General features: G+C 46.7%; 1 protein-coding gene across 4 annotated transcripts in view; it reads right to left on the bottom strand.

The window, feature by feature from the left end:
* The window catches only part of cfap54 (cilia and flagella associated 54), an 859633-nt gene that overhangs the window by 267150 nt on the left and 568065 nt on the right, over positions 1-24418 (bottom strand). For all 4 annotated transcript variants that reach the window (XM_086009903.1, XM_086009902.1, XM_086009901.1 and 1 more), the window contains 2 exons: positions 17333-17419; positions 15070-15189 (listed from right to left, as the gene is read on the bottom strand). In XM_086009903.1, the coding sequence (XP_085866029.1) occupies positions 15070-15189; positions 17333-17419 (207 nt within the window). The remainder of the gene's footprint in view (positions 1-15069; positions 15190-17332; positions 17420-24418) is intronic.

The raw sequence follows: 24418 nt of genomic DNA, 5'->3' as shown, positions 1-24418 counted from the left end.
AATTGATGGGACTGAAGGCCGATAAATCCCCAGGGCCTGATGGTCTACATCCCAGGGTACTTAAGGAAGTGGCCCTAGAGATAGTAGATGCACTGCTGGTCATCTTCCAGAACTCGATAGACTCTGGAACGGTACCCATGGATTGGAGGGTAGCTAATGTTACTCCACTATTCAAAAAAGGTGGTAGAGAAAAAGCGGGGAATTATAGACCGGTAAGCCTGACATCAGTAGTGGGGAAAATGCTAGAGTCTATTATAAAAGATGTAATAGCAGAGCACTTGGAAAGCAGTGACAGGATCGGACAAAGTCAACATGGATTTACAAAAGGTAAATCATGCTTGACTAATCTACTGGAATTTTTTGAGGATGTAACTGGTAAAATAGATAAGGGAGAACCAGTGGATGTGGTGTATTTGGACTTTCAGAAGGCTTTCGATAAGGTCCCACATAAGAGATTAGCGTGCAAAATTAAGGCACATGGGATTGGGGGCAAGGTATTGACTTGGATAGAGAACTGGTTGGCGGACAGAAAGCAAAGAGTTGGAATAAACGGGTCGTTTTCCGAGTGGCAGGCAGTGACTAGTGGGGTACCGCAAGGATCGGTCCTAGGACCCCAGCTGTTCACAATATATATTAATGATCTGGACGAGGGAATAGGATGTAATATCTCCAAATTTGCAGACGACACAAAGCTGGGTGGGAGGGTAAGCTGTGAGGAGGATGTCGTGAAACTCCAGTACGATTTGGATAGGTTGGGTGATTGGGCAGAAACATGGCAAATGCACTATAATGTGGATAAATGTGAGGTTATCCACTTTGGTGGCAAAAGCAGGAAGGCAGATTATTATTTGAATGGCAATAGATTGGGAGAAGGGGAAGTGCAAAGAGACCTGGGTGTTATTGTGCACCAGTCGCGGAGGGTAAGCATGCAGGTGCAGCAGGCGGTTAAGAAGGCAAATGGTATGTTGGCCTTCGTAGCAAGAGGGTTCGAGTACAGGAACAAGGAGGTCTTGCTACAGTTGTACAGGGCCTTGGTGAGACCACACCTTGAGTATTGTGTGCAGTTTTGGTCACCTTACCTGAGGAAGGACGTTCTTGCCATGGAGGGAGTGCAGCGAAGATTCACCAGGCTGATACCTGGGATGGCAGGAATGACGTATGAGGAGAGATTGTGTCGATTGGGCTTATACTCACTGGAGTTTAGAAGATTGAGGGGGGATCTCATCGGAACCTATAAAATTCTGTCAGGTCTGGACAGACTAGATGCAGGAAGGATGTTCCCGATGGCGGGGAGTCCAGAACCAGGGGTCACAGTCTAAGGATAAGGGGTCGGCCATTTAGGACTGAAATGAGGAGGAATTTCTTCACCCAGAGAGTGGTGAACCTGTGGAATTCTCTGCCACAGAGGGCGGTGGAGGCCAGTTCATTAAATATATTCAAGAAAGAGTTGGATATATTTCTTGAGGCTAAAGGGATCAAGGGATATGGGGAGAAGGCAGGGACAGGGTACTGAATTTGGATGATCAGCCATGATCTCATTGAATGGCGGAGCAGGCTCGAAGGGCTGAATGGCCTACTCCTGCTCCTATCTTCTATGTTTCTATGTAAATCCTGTTGCAGAATTGGGGGAGAACAGAGGCAGCGAGACCACTGTTCTAGGGCAAGTGAGCAGACAGTTGTGGGAATGGGGCACGGAGAGAGCTGGTTATGTGGGAGCCTAATGGTTGTGCGCCAACTTCCAACACATAGAAAAATTAAGACAATTGCGCTCCACAATCAGAAGCAAGCAGAGGAGATAGCTTCAAGACAGGCCCCATCAGCCTCGCATAAACTACTGAAACTCTCTTTCTCACCCAGGATACCTCATTCAGCTAAGGTCCCAGTTTTGCAGCTAACCCCACCAATCACTAAATCATGCCCCTCCCCAGAAGGACTCAACCATAAGTAACAACGAGGGAAATTAAGAAAAATGTTAAATTCTGTACAATGACTCCTACCCACAAATTCTGGCCCCACCACGCCCACATCTAGAATAAAATCTTGACCCCATCACCTAATGCTCCATCTGTACCCACTTCTCACACACCTTTGCCCTCCAGAAACACATTCACATAACAGCCCCATCCTGTCACACACACTTCGGGCTCGAATTTCCAAGCCCCGTGGAGGCGGGAGTGGTGGGAAAATTGCAGAATTGGGGGGCAGGAACCCATCCTGCCCCCGACCCGCCTCCGTGCCAATGTCCCACGAGGCGGGTATCCGACCTGTGCAGGGAGCGGCCTCCCCGAGGCGGGAAGGGGATTAGTGCCAATTAACTGCCTGTTAACTGGTAGTTAACAGGCAGTTTTTTGCCTAATCCCTATTTTTAGCCCTGAAGTGTGGGCTTCCCGACGGCTCTGAACCACGCCAAGTTAGCGAGGCGGACCGTCGGTCTGAAGGGGTTGGAGGGGTCGAGATGTCCATTGTGCAGGTGAGTGATGGGTGTATGTGTGCAGAGGTAAGTGTGTGAGGTAAGTGTAAAGTGTTTTAATAAGTTTTACTTACCTTTACTTTCTCCTGCAGGCTTCCTTCCTTCAGTTCTCGGGAGTCCCTCAGTTCACCGGCACAGAAAGCAGAATGGCCGCTGAACTGTCAAAAGCTGCAGCCTCTGCTTTCTGGTCTGGAGAGTTCTCTAACTGAGTCTGAGTAGAAGGACTCAAGTTAGAAGACAGATTGTCAGTGACAGCTTCACAGAGCCGTCAAACGCTGATTTTTCATCTATCAAAAGCTCTTGACAGATGAAATGTCAATCACTGACGTCACCAGTAACCAGGTGTCCCTTAATTGGCCTGCTGAGCCCGCTGGGCGGGCTTAACAAGGTCAATCAAGGGAAAATAGCATGGGTTGGCCACAAGTCGATGGAGGCGGGACTACAACCCAAAAACTGGGAGTCCCGCCTCCATCACGTCGCCATTGACAAAATCCAGCCCTTCAACTCAGGGCTGGTTAAGGGGCAACATGGCTTAGTTGTGCACAAGATTTCCCCGAGTTACTGACCCTACAAATCACTCCCACTATAAACAATAATTGCATTTATATATAGCATCTTTAATATAGATAAAACACAGAGATCATTTAAAAAAATAAACACTGAACTAAAGGAGGAGATATTAGGAAGGGTGAGTAAATGCTTGGTGACTAAGAGGAGGGTTTTAAAGGAGGAGAGAGGCTGGAAAGCCAAGAAGTTTAGGGAGGGAGTTCCAGACCAAGTGGCTGAAGGCATGGCTGCCAATGTTGAGGTAAATGGAGCAGGGATGCACAAGGGGCCAAATTCGGAAGGGGAAGGGGGTGGTATTTTAAGGCTGAGGTGTTGGGGGAACAGGAGCCAATGCAGGTCAGCGAGCACTGGTGTGATGGGTGAGCAGGGCTTGGTGTGGGATAGGATAAAAGCAGCACAGCTTTGGATGAGCTGAACTTTATGGAGATTGAAGGATGGAAGGCCAGCCAGAAGATTTGAAATATTCAAGTCTGGACGTGATAAAGACATGGACGAGGGTTTCAGTGACAGACAAACTGAAGTCCGGGTGGAGGCAGGCGATGTTAGAGGTAGAAGTATTTGTGATGCTGAGGATTTGGGATCAGAAGCTCAGCTCAGAATTGAATAGGACGCTGGGGTTACGAATAATCTGGTTCAGCCTGTGACAGTGGCTGGGGAGGAAGATGGGGGAGCTGGACTCAGTGGCAGGGGTACAGAGGTTGAGGCGAGGGCCGAAGAGGATAGCTTTGGTCTTCATAATGTTCAACTGGAGGAAATTGCAGCTTATACAAAATTGGATGTCAGACAGTCTGACATCACAGAGGCAGTAGACTGGTTGCGAGGTGGCAGTGAGGTAGAACTGGATGTGGAAGATGACCCCATGTCTGCAGACAACAGCACCAAGGGACAGCATGTAGATGAGGAACATGGAGGGGCCAAGGATACATTCTTGGGGGACTCTGAGATAACAGTGCAGACACAGGAAGAGAAGCCAGTGCTGGAGATGCTCTGGCTACGATCAGATTCTGCAGGTCAGGAAGCAGCCAGGATTCTTTTGTTCTAAGGAAATCCAGGATGCCTGCACTTCTCAGACTTAGCGCCATGTCAGGATGTCTGATGGGAGACATGGGGTATCCCTCTTCAGCTATGGCTGATGACAGCTCTCTGCCATCCAAAGACAGAGGTCCAAAACAGGTACAATGACACATTGAGTGTTACATGAATAATAGCTGGAATTCTCAAGTCCCATTTCTGTTGCCCAAGAAGGTCAGGGCGAGCTCAATAGTACAGTCTAGCAAAGGTGTCAAGGATTGCTACCTACGCCATAATTTAGCTGTTAAAGAGACTGGGCTTTCCATCTGCAGATGAAGAGGAAGAAGGTGGAGAAAACCTATCTTCTGATCAGGAAATGGATGCCCAGGAAAGAGAGGAACTGCCACAGGACAACCCACTGCCTGTAGCATAGTGGTAAAGTTACTGGACTAATAGTCTAGAGAACGTGAGCTCAAATCCCACCACGGCAGTTTGTGAATTTGAATTAAGTTAAAAAAAACCTGAATAAATCGGGAATAAAAAGCTGGTTTCAGCCAAAGTGACCATGAGACTGTTGGATAGTCGTAAAAACCCAACTGGTTCACTAAACTCCTCTAGGGAAGGAAACCTGCTGTCCTTACCCGGTTTAGTCTATACGTGACTCCAGTCCCATGCCAATGTGGTTGACTCTAAACTGCCCTCTGCAATGGCCTAGCAAGTCACTCAGTTATAGAAAACAAATACAAAGAAGCATATGAAGAATAAAACTGACGGACCACTCGGCTTCGACTTAGGCATCAGATTCGGACATGACAAAGGCACACCCAGCCCAGTTGACCCTGCAAAGTCTTCCTCACCAACATCTAGGGAGGGTTTAAACTAATTTGGCAGAGGGGTGGGCACCAGGATGTAGCATTAGAAAGGAGAAATAAGGTGCACAAAGGATTGGGAGAGACAGATAGCAATAGAGTAATAGATAGCACGGTATTAGGTGGGGTCAGACTAAGAGAGAATACAAGAAGGTCTAAGATAGGTTTACAGTGCATGTGGGTAAACGTACGAAGCATGGTAAATAAGGTTGGTGAGCTGCAGGTGCAAATAACCACATGGGAATATGATGTGGTGATAACGGAGACCTGGCTCAAAAAAGGGCAGGATTGGGTACTAAATATTCCTGGATATAAGGGCCTAAAAATTCGGTTGCTTTGCACCTCCCATTGGCGCTAACGGGGCACAAAGCAACTACCACCTGGGCGCAGCACCGCCAACACCTCCGGCGAAATTCAGCAGGAGGTCAGCGGCGGCGGTAACCGTTAGCGCCCCGCGGCACTGTGCCGCCGGCGATGACGTCATCGCTGTGCGCAGCGCCCCGGCCGCAATCTTCGGTAGCGCCTTCTGACTTACCACCGGGCGCTATGTCCGACGGGGTCAGGGGGGAACTAATTAAAGGGAAAGTGCCAGGCGGCCATTTTTGTTGCTGGCCACCTACCAGCACCTACCCCCTCTGCCGTCCCCGGCCTTCTCTGAAACCACCCCCTCGGAGCGCCGCCTGCGCTCCATGAGCCTGGCAGTTCTCTTGAGTGCCGGGCTCTTTTGCCGGCACTCCGATCCCTGGTGGCCCAGTTGGGCCCTGGGTCACATGGCACGTAGCGGTGCCCCAAGAGGGAGGCGGGGCGCTTCCAGTAGCACCCCGCTTCCCTCTTGGGGTGCTACCGATGAATTTCGGCTGCGGGGGTGCTAATTTTTTTGGGAGCAGCGCCCCAGCAAAGTTAGCGCCCCAAAGGGGGCATGACTCAATTTTTCCCCCAAGGTGTTCAGGAAAAATAGGGAAGGAAAGAAAGGAGGTGGGGTGGCAGTATTGATTAAGGAGAACATTACAGTGCTAGAAAGAGAGGATGTCCTGGAGGGCTCAAGGACAGAATCTATTTGGTTAGAGTTAAGAAACAATAGAGCTGCCATTACACTACTAGGTGTATTCTATAGGCCAGCAACTAGTGGGAAGGATATAGAGGAGCAAATTTGCAGGGAAATTACAAAGAGGTGCAAGAACTATAATGTAGTGGGACTTGAATTATCCTAATATAGACTGGGATAGTAATAGTGTAAAGGATAGAGAGTGGGAAGAATTTCTGAAGTGTGTTCGGGAGAACTTTCTTGATCAGTACGTTTCTGGCACAACGAGGAAGGAGGCATTGCTGGATCTGGTTCTGGGGAATGAGGTGGGTCAGGTGGAGCAAGTGTCAGTAGGGGAACATTTAGGGAACAATGATTATAGTATCATAAGGTTTAGATTAACTATGGAAAAGGACAAGGAACAAGCTAGAGTAAAAATACTTAATTGGAGGAAGGCCAATTTCAGTGGGTTGAGAATGGATCTGGCATGGGTAAATTGGAATCAAAGACTGGCAGGCAAAACTGTAATCAAACAATGGGCTGCCTTTAAAGAGGAGATGGTTTGGGTACAGTTGAGGTACATTCCCACGAGGGGGAAAGGTAGAGCAACAAAAGCCAGAGCACCCTGGATGACGAAAGAGATAGAGAGTAGTATGAAGCAGAAAAAGGGGGGGTGTATGACAGATGTCAGGTTGAGAATACAAGTGAGAACCAGGCTGAATACAGAAAGTTCAGAGGAGAAGTGAAAAGAAAGTAAGAGCGGCAAAGTGAGAGTATGGGGGTAGACTGGCAGTTAACATAAAAGGGAATCCAAAAGTCTTCGATAGGCATATAAATAGTAAACGGGTAGTAAGAGGAGGGGTGGGGCTGACTAGGGACTAAGAAGGAGACCTACGCATAGAGGCAGAGGGCATGTCTGAGGTACTAAGTGAGTACCTTGCATCTGTCTTTACAAAGGAAGAAGATGCTGTCAAAGTCATAGTGAAAGAGGAGGTAGTTGAAATACTACATGGGATAAAAATTGATAAAGAGGAGGTACTAGAAAAGCTGGCTGTACTTAAAGCAGATAAGTCATCAGAACTGCATGGGATGCATCCTAGAATGCTGAGGGAAGTAAAGGTGGAAATTGCGGAGGTACTGGCCATAATCTTCCAATCCTCCTTAGATACGGGGGTGGTGCCAGAGGACTGGAGAATTGCAAATGTTACACCCTTGTTCAGAAAAGGGTGTAAGGATAAACCCAGCAACTACAGGCCAGTCAGTTTAACCTCGGAGGTGGGGAAGCTTTTAGAAACGATAATCCGGGACAAAATTAACAGTCACTTGGACAAGTGTGAATTAATGAAGGAAAGCCAGCATGGAAATTATTAAAGGCAAATCGTGTTTAACTAACTTGACTGAGTTTTTTGATGAGGTAAATGAGGGTTGATATGGTGTTTATGGACTTCCAAAAAGCGTTTGATAAAGTGTCACATAATAGGCTTGCTAGCAAAGTTGAAGCCCTTGGAATAAAAGGGACAATGGTAGCATGAATACGAAATTGGCTAAGTGGCAGGAAACAGAGAGTAGTGGTGAACGGTTGTTTTTCAGACTGGAGGAAGGGACACAGTGGTGTTCCCTCGGGGTCGGTACTAGGGCCACTGCTTTTCTTGATATATATTAATCACTTGGACTTGGGCGTACAGGGCACAATTTCAAAATTTGCAGATGGCACAAATCTTGGAAGTATAGTGAACAGTGAGGAGGATAGTGATACACTTCAATAGGACATAGACAGGCTGGTCGGATGGGTGCACAAGTGGCAGATGAAATTTAACGCAGAAAAGTGCAAAGTGATACATTCTGGTAGGAAGAACAAGGAGAGGCAATATAAACTAAAGGGTACAATTCTAAAGAGGGTGCAGGAACAGAGAGACCTGGGGTTATATGTACACAAATCATTGAAGGTGGCAGGGCAGGTTGAGAAAGCAGTTAAAAAAGCATACAGGATCCTGGGCTTTATAAATAGAGGCATGGGGCTGGATATCAGCCCTGAGGAGGCAGGACTGCTGGCAAAATCACAAAGAATGGGAGTGGGTCCCGAACCCGCTCCCAACCCGCCTCCAAACAATCTTCCCGGGAGTCGGGTCCCCGATTTGCGCAGGGACCCAACTCCAAGCAGCCGGAAGAGGATTATAGCCACTTAACTGCCTGTTAACAGGCAGTTAAGAGGCTTTTTCCCTATTTTGAGACTTCTGCTGTGGGCTTCCCGACGTCAGGGAACCCCGCCAGGGTAAGTGAGGCGTGCTGTGAGTCTGTTGTAATGTTTGTGTATAGATGACAGCTGTAGAAGTGGTGTGAAGGATCCAATGGGACACTGGTGAGTATCAGAGGTAAGGAGATGTTGGGAAAGTCATTTTTAATGTGTTTAGATTTTTCTGTAGGTGACAAGCTTTGAAGTGTTTGCATGGCCTCACCTCATTGGGAGAAGTGACAGATCACTTCTGTAACCTCACCTGCAGCTGCCATCTGTTTTATCCTAAGGAGAGAGTCATTGGAGAGCCTGAGTGCAAGGGCTCACCCTTGTACAGTGATTGTCAGTGTTTGACAGTACCTCAATGCTGTCAGACACTGACAAATCATTTGTCAAAAATAAATGCTACATGTCCCTTTAAGAAAACTGGCAGATGAAGCATCATCAACTGACGTCATCTGACACCGGCTGTCCCTTAATTGGCCGGCAAGCCCGCTGGGCGGGCTTAACAAGGCCAATCAGGGGAAAATAGCGTCTGTGAGTCGGACGTTGCTGGGGGCGGGACTAGAACCCGGAAGGCAGCAGTCCCTTCCCCAACTCATCTCGGTGAGTAAAATCCAGCCTATAGAGTACAAAAGCAAGGAAGTTATAAAACACAGGTTTGGCCTTAACTGGAGTATTGTGTCCAATTCTGGGCACCGCACTTTACTAAGGATGTGAAGGCCTTAGAGAGGGTGCAGAAAATATTTACAAGAATGGTTACAGGGGGCGGAAGGGTCGAGAACCAGAGGACACAGATTTAAGGTGATTGGCAGAAGAACAGGAAAAACTATTTTACGCAGCGAGTGGTTAGGATCTGGAATGCACTGAATGAAAGGGTGGTGGTGGCAGATTCAATCGTGGCTTTCAAAAGAGAACTGGATAAGTACCTGAAGGAAAAATATTTGCAGGGCTACGGGAAAAGGGTGGAGGAATGGGACTAGCTGAAGTGCTCTTGCAGAGAGCCGGCACGGGCTCGACAAGCCGAATGGCCTCCTTCTGTGCTGTAACCATTCTATGATTCGATACAGCCTTGGTCCAAATATGGACAATAGACCTGAATTCCAGAGGTGAGGGGAGAACGACTGCCCTTGACATCAAGGCAACATTTGACTATGTGTGGCACCAAGGAGCCCTAGTAAAATTGAAGTCAATGGGGATCAGAGAAAAACTCTCCAGTTGCTGGAGTTATACGTAGCACACAGGAAGATGGTTATGGTTGTTGAATCCAATAATCTCATGCCCAGGACATCGCTGCAGGTGTATCTCAGGGCAGTGTCCTAGGTCCAACCAGCTTCAGCTGCTTCATCAATGATCTTCCCTCCATCATAAGGAGGGAATTGGGAATGTTCACTGATGATTACAGTGTTCAGTTTCATTCGCAATTGCCAAGATAATGAAGCAGTCCATGCCCGCATGCAGCAAGAACAGGACAACATCCAGGCTTGGACTGATAAGTGGCAAGTAACATACGTGCCACACACAAGCTAGGCAATGACCATCTCCAACAAGAGAGAGTTTAACCACATCCCCTTGACATTCAATGGCATTACCATCGTGGAATCCCTGATGCGCTATCAATTACTCATAAAAGACTGAGAGTTAGAAGAGTAACTAAAGGCTTTTATTAACAACAGAATGGAGGTCTGCCTCGAGTGGTCGACCGGTCCAGGATACCAAGGGCTGGGGAGCAGTCACCTTTATACTAGGACCTGTGGGAGGAGTCAGCCGAGGCATGTCCAGGCATGTACACAGTGGAATACAAACAGGACAAACAGGAATACAAACAGTGGTTTACCACATTCCCCCACCATCAACATCTTGGGAGTCACCATTTATCAGAAACTCTACTGGACCAGCCACATAAATGCCATGGCTACTAGAGCAGGTCAGAGGCCGGGTATTCTGCAATGAGTGGCTCACCTCCTGAGTTCGTAAAGCCTCTCCACCACCTACAAAGCACAAGTTAGGAGTATGATGGAATATTCTTCACTTACCTGGATGGGTGCAGCTGCAACAACACTCCAGAAACTCAACGTCATCCAGGACAGATGAATCCGCTTGATTGGCTGCCCAGCCACCACCTTAAACATTCACTCCCTCCACCACTGGCGCACCATTGCTGCAGTGTGTACTATCTACAGTTGCACTACAGCAACTCGCTATGGCTTCTTCGGGAGGACCTCCACCACCTAGCAGGACATTGTTGCTGGGTCTTCCTACCTAACCTTGAACTCCCTACCAAACAGTACTGTAGGGGAACCTTCATCACACGGACTGCAGCAGTTCAAGAAGGAGGCTCAACACCACCTTCTCAAGGGCAACTAGGGATGGGCAATAAATGCTGACCTTGCTAGCGATGCCCATATCCAAAGAATAATTGTTTTTTTAAAGCCACATTCCATGAAGCAGGACATCATCAGTAAGTTTTTGCACTTGAAAGGGTGTACGCCATCTGGATACAACAAAAAGCTTTTGCTTATCCCATGCCTTCTTTTCGAAGTGCAATTTTGGAACTCTGTGAAATCTCTAACATTCCTCTGGTAGACAAGAGATGCAAACATTAAGCACCATATAATAAAGATAACAGGAGGCCTCCATTGAAATAATACACAAACACAGCAAATTCCCAAATATTTACATATTTACTTCAGTGCCATCTTTTCATTATGCCCCAATACTACTTCTTATCAAAGTGCTATCCTTGTGCCTGAAACTCTTATCATGCAGAGTCCTAACCTCTTACTCCTACATAGTGCTTCCTCAGTGTCGGGAAGTTCCGAGGTCTGTGACTGGGACTGTACCGATGGTGTACTCAGGGTTGTTGATGTACTTGCAGAACCTACTTTTGATGTCACGTCGCCTGCATGTCCAATGCCTGCTGGGCTCAGGAGAGCAACTCCATAATGTGCTGGCATTGGAGGGGGCTACAGTGCTGCAGCCACAGTGTCACCATCATAAGAAGCAATGACTTCTTTGAGCACTCCTGCAGCAGCTAGCCCATATTTTCCTCCCTCCCAGCAGAAGAGAACCAGTCAGGAGTAGGATTCCTGCATTACACCCTCCCTCAACACTAAATTAACTACCCCGCACTGAGAAAAGTATAGTTCAGTGCCTGCGGTATCACGTGAGCAGGTGGAAATCAAGCCCCACCACTTCTCTGACCAGGAACGTCTAGGTCATAGGTTTTCTCTATTGACAAGGAATTTCCCGGTTATGCACCTATACAGGGTATACTCCGATCATCTGCCAAAGTTACGGCAGCCGAGCAGAAGAATCTCCAAGGAAATTCTCAGAGCTCATCAAAACCCTTCATTATTTTGAACCCACCTTTCAGGTCTCCTCTTAACCTTCTCTGTTCTAATGAAAACTGCTCCAGTTTCTCTAGTTTGTCCTCATTAACTAAAACCTAAATGCCTAGCACCATAGTGAATCTCTTGTGTACCCTCTCCATGGCCTTTATATCCTTCCTAAAGAACGGTGCCCAAAACTGGTCTCAATACTGTAACTTTGACCTTACCAATGATTTGTTTCATGGAAATCTGTAATCTCCTCCAGACCCACAATCCTCCGAGATATCTGCAGTCCTCTAATTCTGGTCTCTTGAGCATCCCCGATTTTAATTGCTCCACCATTGGTGGCCGTGCCTTCAGCTGCCAAGGCCCTAAGCTCTGGCATTCCCTCCCTAAACTTCACCGCCTTTCTACCTCTCTTTCTTCCTTTAAGATGCTCCTTAAAACCTACCTCTTAGACCAAGCTTTTGGTCTCTGCTCTAATATCTCCTTATGTGGCTTGGTGTCAAATTTTGTTTTATAACACTCTTGTGAAGAGCCTTGGGGCGTTTTACTACGTTAAAGGCGCTGTATAAATAGAAGCTGTTGTTGTTGGAAACGGACAAAAAAAGTGATCTCACTCATTTTCTGTGTTCCTAGCCTGCAGAGCAGCCAGTGACACTTTGGGATATTTTTCTTCCTCTTCCCCCTTCCTGTTTTTCTGCCACTGCCAGGGCTCTTTCAGCAGCAATGTTGTGCAACATGTAGCAGACTGTTACAGTTTGGAATATGGTAAGGCTCTTCCTATCCATCACAGCATCACAAAGGTTGTTTCAAACACACTTGCCTTTAACAAATCCAAATCTGGCTGACATAATTATCCCATTCATTTCTAAATACTTACTAATTTTATCTCAAATTGTGGATTCTAAAGAGTTTGTCCACATCTGACGTTAGACTAACTGGTCCACAGGTCCCTGTTTTTCCCTTCTCTCCCTTCTTAGACAAAGGTGTTACATTGGCTACTCTCCAGTCCCACGGCACAATTTGAATATTTAAGAAGGATTGAAAAATTGCAGCCAGAGTCTCTGCTATCTCCCCTCTGACTTCTTTCAACAACCCAGGGTGCACCAATCAGGGCCTGGTCATTTATCCACTGTGAATTCTGCTAATTTTTTCAGAACCAATTCCTTTTCTACAGCGTGATCAATAGCTGTTAGGGGAGTGGAGACAACAACTCTGGAGTCAGAGGCAGTTGGCTCCGATGGGAGAGATCGTAGCTTCCTCTCGAAGGATGAGCTGATGGGCTAAATGGCCACAATTCTACATCGTATTTCATTGCAGTTTAATAGGGGCCAAGTCAAGTGTGACACTGGACACGGAGTTGTGTTTAACAGCAGGCCATGAATGATAGGGAGTCATGTCCGAGAAGAAATCAGGTTAGCGGGATCATCACCCACATCCCACTAAAAACAACCACAATGCCTCTGATGGTACTCTGCGGAGACATGTACATCATTTGACCTCTGCTCAAAAACTAATGGGAGCTCTTACTGGGCGAAAATGTAACCCGTTTCAAATTAATTCTCCTATGAGGAAAACTCCAACTGTTTCTCTCCAACTGACTCCACTACACACTTTCCAAACATTAACAGGCCCTTAAGAGGTCATTCCCCCACCTTGTTTGCACCTCAGCACATTACTCACAGGAGGAAAACACGTAGATAGGAAGAATGCATTTCCCAGCAAATTTACAAACACATTCAGCATTCCTTGTCAATTAATTCCTAATTTTTGTTTAGTTTTGTATCATGGTTTACCCGCTGAGGAAAATGTACCCCCCTCCTCACCTCCCTCCCTCCCTCATCCCCCTCCCCCCACCCCTCTCCCTTCCTCCCCATCCCCCCACCCCTCTCCCTCCCTCCCCATCCCCCTCCCCCCACCCCTCTCCCTCCCTCCCCATCCCCCTCCCCCACCCCTCTCCCTCCCTCCCCCATCCCCCCACCCCTCTCCCTCCCTCCCCCCACCCCTCTCCCTCCCGCATCCCCCCACCCCTCTCCCTCCCCCCTCCCCATCCCCCTCCCCCCACCACTCTACCTCCCTCCCCTCCCACATCCCCCTCCCCACAACCCTCTCCCTCCCTCCCCTCCCACATACCTCCCTCCCTCCCTCCCACACCCTTCCCCCCACCCCTCTCTCCCTCCCCATCCCCCTCCCACACACCCCTCCCACATCCCCCTCCCCCACCCCTCTCCCTCCCTCCCCTCCCACACCCCCCTCCCCCCTCCCTCCCCTCCCACCACCCCTCTCCCTCCTTCCCCTCCCACACCCCCCTCCCCTATCCCTCTCAATTTCAATTTTTTCAATTCAAATCGCTTTATTGGCATGACAAGGTACATCTTATGTTGCCAAAGCATCGAAAAACATTTATGGTTTAACACATAAACGCAGATCTATCCATACAGCGTATAAACAAATATATCCCTGAGTGTATAAATATACATTCATATAATTTGTATATACTCTTTTCTTAGATTTAATGGTTGTCCCTCTGTTTATGGCAAGCTGTAACATAGTGTGCCGCTAAGGTTACACAATTTCTCTGTTCCCCTAGTAGGTATGGGAGTTTTTGGTCGTCATTCAAATTTCTGAATTCAGGGCATATTTTTGTGAATTTTGGGTAGAAATTCTCCCTGATGCCCTGATATTTTCTACAAGCTGTGAGGAAGTGCATCTCTGTCTCCACCACTCCCTGACTGCAGTGAGAGCATATCCTGTCCTCTCTTGGTAGCCGGGTCTGCCTGTGTCTGCCTTATTCGATGGCCAGGCTATGTTCACTAAGTCTGTACATTGTCAAGGTTTTTCTCAGTTTGCTATCCTTTACCATGGTCAGGTAATCAGCCATGTTATATTGTCTGTTTAGGGCCAAGTAGCAATTGAGTTTGTTTTGGGTTTTTGTTGTTTCTGCCCAATATGACAGATATTTTTCCTTTTGCTTAGTGACGATTGTGTTGGGTCGAATTCTCTGTGTTACGATGTCACTGTCCTGGGGCTGGTTACTGTTAGTAGTGTTAGTAGTAACTTCACTGAGTCCCAGGACTAGTTGACTGAGTGTATTCTTCTTTATGGTCCTCTCTTGGCATTTCAGGGCACTCCACCCTCTTCCTCCCACACACCCCTCCCCCCACCCCCTCCCTCCCCTCCCACACCCCCCTCCCCCCACCCCTCTCCCTCCCTCCACACCCCCTCCCCCACCCCTCTCTCCCCCCCACACCCCACCCCTCTCCCTCCCTCCCCCCTCTCCCCACCCCTCTCTCCCCCCCACCCCCCCTCCCCCCCACACCCCACCCCTCTCCCTCCCTCCCCCCTCCCTCCCCCCACCTCTCTCCCCCCCACACCCCACCCCTCCCCCCACACCTTTGCCCCCCACACCCCTCTCTACCCCCACAGCCCTCTCCCCAACCTCTCTCCCCACCCTCACCATGTGTTGCATAGTGACCCCAAAAGGGGAGGTAAGGACATATTATACACATACACAATAAATGTTGAAAATGAGTTAACTGAATGCAAACACTGTTACATACCTTGGACTCTGGAGGTCTGAAACCTCCCAATAGTGCTTGTGGGATCTTATTACCATTAATCAAGACACACTGTTCAGTAAAAGCTTCTGCAAAGAGGCCCAAGTCTGCCAAAACCCTCACCTGTTTAGATTTGTCAAAATAAAAATAAATCCAATGTAATCAACAAATAAATGAGTGTATAGTGAAATCTAAGCAAATTCCAAATTCACAGTGTTTAGGAAAGGGAAAAGAGCCTATGTTTTCCAATTGTAATGCCTAATGGAAATGGTAACCCATGAAAATGAATGTTCTACCATCAGTGATGCAATAGGCCCTCCAAGAAGTCTTACCAAGTTAGGATTTTGAAAACTTTTAAAACCAATTTATTGACCAAGTATTAAAAAACACATTTTTATGTTTCTTCTACTTTAGTTGTGACTATTTACTGCAGCAACAAACGAAGAGCGCATTATAAAAATAATATTTTGTTCTGTTATTCCCCTGGAAACTGTAAGAAATCAGCAAAACTGCTAATGTGGTGCCCTTGTTTAAAAAGGGAGAAAAGGATAGACCGAGTAATTACAGGCCAGTCAGCCTAACCTCGGTGGTGGGAAAATTATTGGAAAGAATTCTGAAGGACAGGATAAATCTTCATTTACAAAGACACAGATTAATCAAGGATAGTCAGCACGGATTTGTTAAGGGAAGGTCGTGTCTGACAAACTTGATTGAATTTTTTGAGGAGGTAACTAGGAGGGTAAATTGATGTAGTGTATATGGACTTTAGCAAGGCTTTTGATAAGGTTCCACATGGCAGACTGGTCACGAAGTTAAAAGCCCATGGGATCCAGGGCAAAGTGTCAAGTTGGATTCAAGACTGGCTCGGAGACAGGAAGCAGAGGGTAATGGTTGATGGGTGTTTTTGTGACTGGAAGGCTGTTTCCAGTGAGGTTCCGCAGGGCTCAGTACAAGGTCCCTTGTTTTTTGTGGTATATATCAACGATCTTGACTTGAATATAGGGGGTATGATTAAGAAGTCTGAAGATGATACTAAAATCGGCTGTGTGGTTGATACTGAAGAAGGAAGCTGTAGACTGCAGGAAGATATCAATAAATTGGTCAGGTGGGCAGAACAGTGGCAAATGGAATTGAATCCGGAGAAGTGTGAGGTAATGCATTTGAGGAGGGCTAACAAGGAAAGGGAATAAACATTAAATGGTAGGACACTGAGTAGTGTAGAGGAACAAAGGGACCTTGGAGTGCATGTCCACAGATCCCTGAAGGTAGCAGGCCAAGTAGATAAGGTGGTTAAAAAGGCATACGGAATGCTTGCCTTTATTAGCTGTGGCATAGAATACAAGAGCAGGGGGTTATGCTTCAACTGTATAAAACACTAGTTAGGCCTCAGCTAGAGTACTGCGTGCAGTTCTGGTCACCACATTACAGGAAAGATGTGATTGCACTAGAGAGAGTACAGAGGAGATTTACAAGGATGTTGCCGGGAGTAGAGAATCTTAGCTATGAGGAAAGACTGGATAGGCTGGGTCTGTTTTCCTTGGAACAGAGGAGGCTGAGGGGAGACCTTATTGAGGTGTATAAAATTATGAGGGGCCGAGATAAAGTGGATAGAAAGGACTTATTCCCCTTAGCAGAGGGATCAAAAACCAGAGGGCACAGATTTAAAGTAATTGGTGGAAGGTTTAGAGGGGATTTGAGGGGAAATTTCTTCACCCAGAGGGTTGTGGGGGTCTGGAACTCAGTGCCTGAAAGGGTGGTAGAGGCAGGAACCCTAACCACATTTAAAAAGTACTTGGATGTGCACTTGGGATGCTCTAACCTGCAGGGCTACGGACCAAGAGCTGGGAAGTGGGATTAGGCTGGATAGCTCTTTGTTGGCCAGTGCAGACACGATGGGCCGAAATGGCCTCCTTCCATGCTGTAACTTTCTATGTTTCTATGATATACGATGTACACTGAGAAATGAAACCACCATTCCTCAGCAAGTTGTTATATTTTCACTTGTTAATACTTCTTCCCCATGCAGTAAGACTTGTAAGAATGCATGCGAGAGTTCTTGTACATTCCAATCATGAAGTTTCACATGAAGATGTATGTAGCAACTTCATGGAGCATTCGATTGTTTAGTTATCCTCACCTCATTTGTTATTTTAATCTGAATGGAACAATAGGAAAGTAGTTCTACATTTCCAAGATGGCTCTACATTTATACAGTTTAAAGAAAATCACACAAAAAACACATACCCCAGTAGCAATGTTCTGTTACCTTCAGTATCCTTGCTTCAACGCTCTTCTGTATGTCACGACAGATTGCACTGACAAAGTACTGGTAGAGTGTGAACAAAGGTAGAGCCTACCATGTAAAATAGAGACACGTTATTAAAACAAGCTTCTTAAACTGAACCAAAGGTAAACTCTGTATTGTGCAAGGCATCCTGCCATAAAAGGCTGTTTGCTGAGCATCCAACCCATTATCTCCGCTCTGTGACTGAAGTCAGCATTTCTGAATTGTGACTACCTATTGTGTCTCCCCTTTGTTTTGTTCAGTTACATGTAGAGGCTCATTTATCTTCCGGCTTCAGTTCTAACAAACCAAAAGCATTAACCTGCTATTTTTTTCTTTATAAGTGCTGACTGACCTGCTGCATAGTTCTGGCATTTTGTCTTTTTATTTCAGATATCCAGCATTTATGAATTATTCCTTTTTTGGGATTACATAGTAATTATTTCAAATATATAAACTGTGTGGATAGAAAATCATATACATTGAATCATATTTACAGCCCATCTTTTCAGGTATTTTACTTTCCACCCTACAGTAGGTCAATTACTTAATTCTCCAGACTGACTGTTCCCAGGCCTTTGCCAGTGTTGCTCCTAAACGGCCTGGAGATGCATGGCAATGGCACATTCACATATAATATTTTCCCCTCCTCTGCCAATTTTCTCGACTCTCCTGGAGGCACTGAATCCTTGTTAGGGTATGGTTCCCCAGCCACTGTTCGCACCCAAGTGGTGAAGGATTTTGGACTTTTGATACATGTCTTAAAGACTAAAATAATGGACTTGAATGAAACCCTCTCTTGGTAAAGTTTGACCGAAGTCAGGATGCATATTGTCCAGGATGCTGAGAGAGAGAAATGTATGTGTTGGCCAGACGAAATGGAGCCTTCATAAGATGATACCTGAAATAACTGATAAGAAACAATGTAGGCAGTTGTAGAGATCAGGAAGCGAGGTTTGCAAACTGTTAACAGGTTCTTTGATGTTTGACAATTAAACAGCAGATTTTAGAAAGGAAGCCATATCAAACAGCTCATTCTACAACAGTTGTCAGGAGAACCACAGACAACATCAGAACAAGATGCTGTAGGAAATAAACCTTCATTTTCTCCTCAAGAGAAAGAATCTGATCAATTCTTTGTCTTGATTTGTACTCACTAGCAAAAAGATTGTCTGAAAAGTTACTACTTTCTTTCTTGGTACTAACTGTTGCGTTGTACGTCAAATTAAATTCTTTAAAGTTAGAAAATAACTAGAGTCTCACTTGATTTATTAGCCTTTCATATTCTGAATGAGAAAAAAGTAATATTACAGTGGCCATTCTTTAAGTGCGAGCCCAGAATGTGCTTGTCAGCAAGTTTACTCAGTCATAAGAGGTATCACAATAGAACCATCAGAGCCCTAGGTGCAGTGCTCCACCCAAAATCCCCAACACTGATCTCAGCTACATTGAGGTAAATCAGGAAATAATGATTAGGTGACACCAGCCTTGGGTATTAAGAGCCTGAAGAAATAGAAGGACAGGAAGACAAAGAGAGGTAGAGAGATTTTAGACCTCGGAAAAACCTAACTGGAGTAGGAAACTACGCAATAAGTTCTGATCTGAACAGTGAAGAAACAGTAAGAAGGAGTATATAGCAGAGTATATTTGCAGCTAAAGAGTTTAGGAGAAAAAAAAGGAGGAAATTTCAGAGGAGAATTGAGCATAGTAGTATCCATAAAGTAGAAAAAGAGAGAGATAAGAAATTAAGAGACTGGCGGTTAGAGGTGAGAAAAGGCTGCCTACCGTGTAATGAGATTCCCTTGTATCAAGTGCTGGCATGTGAAAGAGGTGCTAGAAGAGCTTCCCCAGATAAAGGAGCAGTATTCAAATCTTATCAGATTTGGGCAGAATAGAGAATTAAGAATTGTTGAAAGGGAATGATGCATCCACCTTTAGCGATGGAGGAGAGATCAGAGAAGATAGTGAGGTTATGAATGTCAACAGATGAAGAGAGATAAAAGTAGTTGGGCTTGTAAAAGACATGAAGAAACTGTGGCCTAGAAATTGGATAAGGCCCGAAAACGGGCGCGGGTTTCGCGATGCACGATTAGCCCGCACCCGTTGAGTCCAATGCAGGCAGCACACAAACTTTGTGCTGCTTGCTAGTTAAAATGATTGCAACAGTAAGGAAACGCTAAACATGCTGTTCAGTGGCTTAGTGCCTCAGCAGAGGGCCCAAGTTCATGCACGGCTCTCACTAATTAAAGCTAGCCTGCACTTCTTAAAGCCAGCCTGCACCTCTTAAAAGTGAGGTGCATTCGGGCTGGAGCAGGGTGCTGGGAAACAGACTGAGGTGCAAGAAAACTGAGTGATGGCGCAATATGGCAGAGAGAAAGAGCTCCCAGATTTTTAGATACAGCACTGGAGGCCTTGGTGCAAGAGGTATACAGGAGAAGAAAGGTCCTCTATCCACAGAGGGCCAGGAGGCCCAGCAGACAAGCTGTGAGAATGGATTGGGACCAAATAGCCATCGCGGTCAATGTGAACAGTGTAGCCCTGAGGACCAGGATACAGTGCTGCAAGAAGTTTAATGACCTCACACAAGTGGTCAAGGTCAGTGAATACATCTTCAAATGCTATATCCTTACAACTGAACCACTAGGCTCACACACTGCTCAATTCATCACCCCCCTTCTCTCAACTACCAATAATCAATAATCTCTGCCAATCACGATTCATATACCTAACATGCATAGCTTCACCTCACCCTCACACATTTAGCACTGCTGCAAGCCTCACACCCACAGCTCCGTGTTTGCACACACTGCCAGCTATTCAGCCATGACAGCCACATCAGCCAAACAGATTGCACAACACTCACTGTCACATTTCCCTCTTTCTTGCAGGAAAAGGTGGCGTATAAAAGGATGCAGCAGGGGCTACCCGAAGAGGCACAGGCACGCCTGCATAACCTTACCCCGATGGAGGAGATGGTGCTGGCCATTATTGGGTGGAACATTGCTGAGCCCGTGGCCAGTGGTGGGGCTGAATCAAATGAAGATGATGGTATCCTCATACCTAATCCTCCTTCTCACATCCCACTTCCCCCTCATCCCACAATCTCTTCTGATTTACAAGCTGCATGATTTATAAGCATGCATCTCTTGCTTCCCCCTACTCCCCTCGCCACACCTTACTCTTGTGCCTTTCTCCTTTCAGATAGCCAAGAACTGCAACCTGGCCAGGCACTGGTGGAGGAGCACAAAATGCAAGAGGAAGAATGCAATGATGCAGAACACAGAGCACCATCACTAGATTTCACATTCCCAGACACCAGCTTAGATACCGACACTCCGCGTATTTTAGAGGATAGGTTAGACACGGGATCTGCATGTGGTGAAACACTGGGCACGAGTGGCCTGCAGCCAGGGCAGGGGGAAAGGGTAGCGTAGGTGTCAGCTCACCGGAGGGCAAGGTCACACACAAGTTTTGCTGCACAAGACTCAGATGAGGGCTTTGATGGGGTGGCCTACAGAAGAACGCTGAAGGGTTTGCAGCACAAGCAGAAGCCACCCAACATCTGAGTGCTGCCGTGGAAGCTCAGACTGCTGCCACACAAGCTCAGGCTGCTGCCACACAAGCTCAGACTGCTGCCATCATGTTATGGCTGAGTTTATCAGTATTGAAAGGGGCTTGCAAGGTATCACAGCAGTCCAGCAATCTGTCCTCCAGCAGATTACTAGGATTGCTGAGGCACCGCCCCGGGGGAGTGGCAACAGCTCTGTGGAGAATGGCCCTCCTGTTCTCTCTCAGGATAACATTATTCGTCCTCCCACCACTGCCACTATGCCAGTGCCCTTGCTGTTGCCTGTCAGCCAGCCAACACAGACTATTGCCACTTATGCCGAGGTGGTGCAGTCCAAGCCAGGCCTACTAGGCCCAGAGCTGCTCAAGGTCATCCTGCAAGGTCATCTGCAGTCTCCGCCACTAAAAGTCAGCAGCCTTTCACCAGCCATGTTAATTGTATTCAAGTGGTGTATTGCAATTGGGTGTTAATTGTATTCAGGTTGGTGGGAATTAATTGGGGATTCTCTTGCTCTAATATATATATAAATAAATATAAATAAATAAATGTATGGGAGTAGGCTGGGGAAGGCTTACAAGCATATTGGGGGTGGGTGCACAGTATGTAATGTGTGTCTCTGTAAAGAAAGGCTCCAGTATTCTGTTCGTCACCATCTGGCTTTTACAAGCCATATTGCAGCCACTGGGGTAGCGCTGTGTAGGAGCACTAGGACAGGCAAAGGCACACTGAAGCCAAGCACTAAGGGAATGCACAAGGGTGATTAGTTGACTTTTGATTGAAATATTGTAATAATGTGATTCATAAAATTGGTTTGGAATGTTTGTTTTGTGGTGGCTTTTATTGTAGTATTGTGGCCAAGAGGACATTGTGATGGGCAGAAACAGAGGGAAGGTAAGGTGTGGGGCTATTGTTGAATTGGGGTTGCGTTCACTGGTACCGCAATCAGATGATTCAATCATTGACAGCAGGGGTAGAAAGGGGATGTTTCTGGGTTGCGTCCTCCCTCTGCTTCCTCCTCCTCCTCTTCAGCTAGTCACTGTATGCCTTGTGGCAAGGGCTGTGCCCTCATGATGATGAGGTTGTGTAGTATGCAGCAGACCACAATGAATCTTGAGACACGCTCTGCTGAGTACTACAGTGCTCCTCCAGAGCAGTCCAGGAAGCGGAAGCGTTGTTCAAGGACGCCAATGGTCTGCTCTATCCGATTCTGTCTGGCAACATAGCTTTCTTTCTATGCATGTTGCCCATGTGTGGTTGGGTAGCACAGCGGAGTCATGAGCCAGGAGGTCAATGAATAGCCCTTCTTGCCCAGTAGCTGCCCTCTGGTTTGTTGTGGTGGCTCAAATGCTGATGGTACAGTGCTGCAGAATGAAGGCATCACTGCTGCTGCCAGGATACCAAGCATTGACTTGCATGATACACTAAGTATGGCAGCACACTAGCTGGAAATTGAGGGAGTGGAATCCCTTCCGGTTGTGGTACATCTCTGAATTGAGATGCCGTGCCTGCAAAGCGACTTGTGTGCAGCCAATGGCACCTTGCACCATGGAGAAGCCTGCTATCCTGGTGAAACTGTGTGCTCGCTCTGCCTGCTTCTCCCTGGCAAAGAGAGAATGAAATGTATTCAGCTCTCCTTGCATACAGGGCCTCACTCACCTCCCTTATACAGGAGTGGACGGCGTTCTGGGAGATGTTACAGATGTTGCCTGCTCCAGCCTGGAAGGAGCCTGACGCAAAGAAGTTCAAGGCCATGGTCACCTTTACAGCCACTGGCAATGCTGTCCTCGCCCTGGACTGAGGCTGCAGGTCTGATTGCAACAGGTGGCAGATTTCAATGAGCACCTCCTTGGTAAAACGGAGATGTTGCACACGCTGTCCCTTGCTGAGGTTGAGGTAGGAGAATTGCTCCCTAAAGACCCTGGGTGGATATGGCCTCCTGCTGAGATCCCTTCTCCCCCTCTTCCTCATGCCTCTTCGAGCAGCTTGTCCTGCTCTATGTCACTTCTGCTCGTTCTCCCTATCATGCTGCAGGCCAAGGGGGATACAAACACTGCACCCATGTCTGGGAGCAACTAGTCTGAACAGACCCCTTGCAAATCAGTACCAAGTCCATGAGCACATGCCACACCACTCCTTGCAGACTTTATGCAACTGTAAAGAAGTCTAGAAAGCGCCAAACACTTGTACAAGCTCAGCAACAGCTAGTAGAAATCAATCAGCAACTAACCTGTAAGTAGTTGATGATCCCTTTAAATAGCACTGGTGGGGGATCCTTCCTGCTGCTGAACACATGTTCAGCTGTGCGAGGTTAAGAGAGGGCGTTAGCTCCAGCGTGGAGGTCGAAAATGGCAGAGCTGGCATCAAATCAGCATTACACTCTGATTGAATAATTGCGGCACACGCTCCCAGTGCCAACGCTAACTCCCTCTCCCTCACCAAAATGGCATCCGGTGCGGCCCGCAGCAGAAGTGTGCACGCGCTGCTCGGACGCCATTTTGGACACAAAACGGCACCGTAGCGCTGAAAAACCGGGTGCTACAGAGCTGAATTTCTAGCCCTGTGTCTTTAGAAGTTGGGCTTGTAAAAGACATGACGGAACTGTGGGTAGAAATGTGTCTCGGGCAGTGGCACAAAGCGGCGGTATGGGATCGGCCGCCCGTTATACGCAGCGCCTGAGATTTAATTCTATTGACTGCAATGGAACACTGAGTATCAGGTGCTGCGTATAACGGGCGGCCGATCCCATACTGCCTGTTCTGCACCACTGACTGAGACAAATTTCTACCCCACTGTGTCTTTAGAGGAAACTAAATAACCATGAAGATAGCTTTGGTGGGAAACCATATGATGATAATTTGCTGCATGCACTTTGCACACAAGCGTACCATCAACAATTTAATTCCTTGACTTAAATCATTCACTTTCTGCTTTCAGTTTGGGGAGGCTTCAAATGACAGATGTACTTAGCAGCCTTGGGTGATGTGGCAGGTACTTAATTTGATTTCATTATTACTTTTTCTCTTTTCTTGTTGCTGTGCATTGGTTACTTTAACACCTGCTTGAACTATTATTAGATTCATGACAATTTACAATAGCTCTACTTCTCTCCAGACCAAAACGGATAGAGTTCCAGTCATACCATTTTTTAGTATAGTGGAAAATTCCAAAAATGTTGTTTTAACTTGATTTTTATGTTAAAAGTGTGACAACAAAATTGAGATCAGAGCAAAAAATGATATGATAAATCTGACTGAATAGATTACTGTAAGTGTATCCTATCTTGGTAGTTTTCATACACCATCTTGCCAGTTGGCTTGTTTAGCGCTTGGAGTGCATATTCGGAAATGCCGCAGATGTAGAGAACAAAAAAGAGCTTTTTTAAGTTTCTACAATAATTGATACTTTTTCTTGACATCAGAATTGCACAATTTCCATCAAAGTACTAAGTTGTTAAAAGGCAAAGAGATGACAAGTGTTTTTTTAATGACAGTGCATATATT

Source organism: Somniosus microcephalus, chromosome 17 (assembly GCF_052327205.1).
Source record: "Somniosus microcephalus isolate GS21.2 chromosome 17, FLI_Smic_1.0, whole genome shotgun sequence".
Classification (NCBI taxonomy): domain Eukaryota; kingdom Metazoa; phylum Chordata; class Chondrichthyes; order Squaliformes; family Somniosidae; genus Somniosus; species Somniosus microcephalus.
The sequence above is the reverse complement of the archived record's forward strand: the minus strand, read 5'-3'. Positions and strand labels throughout refer to the sequence as shown.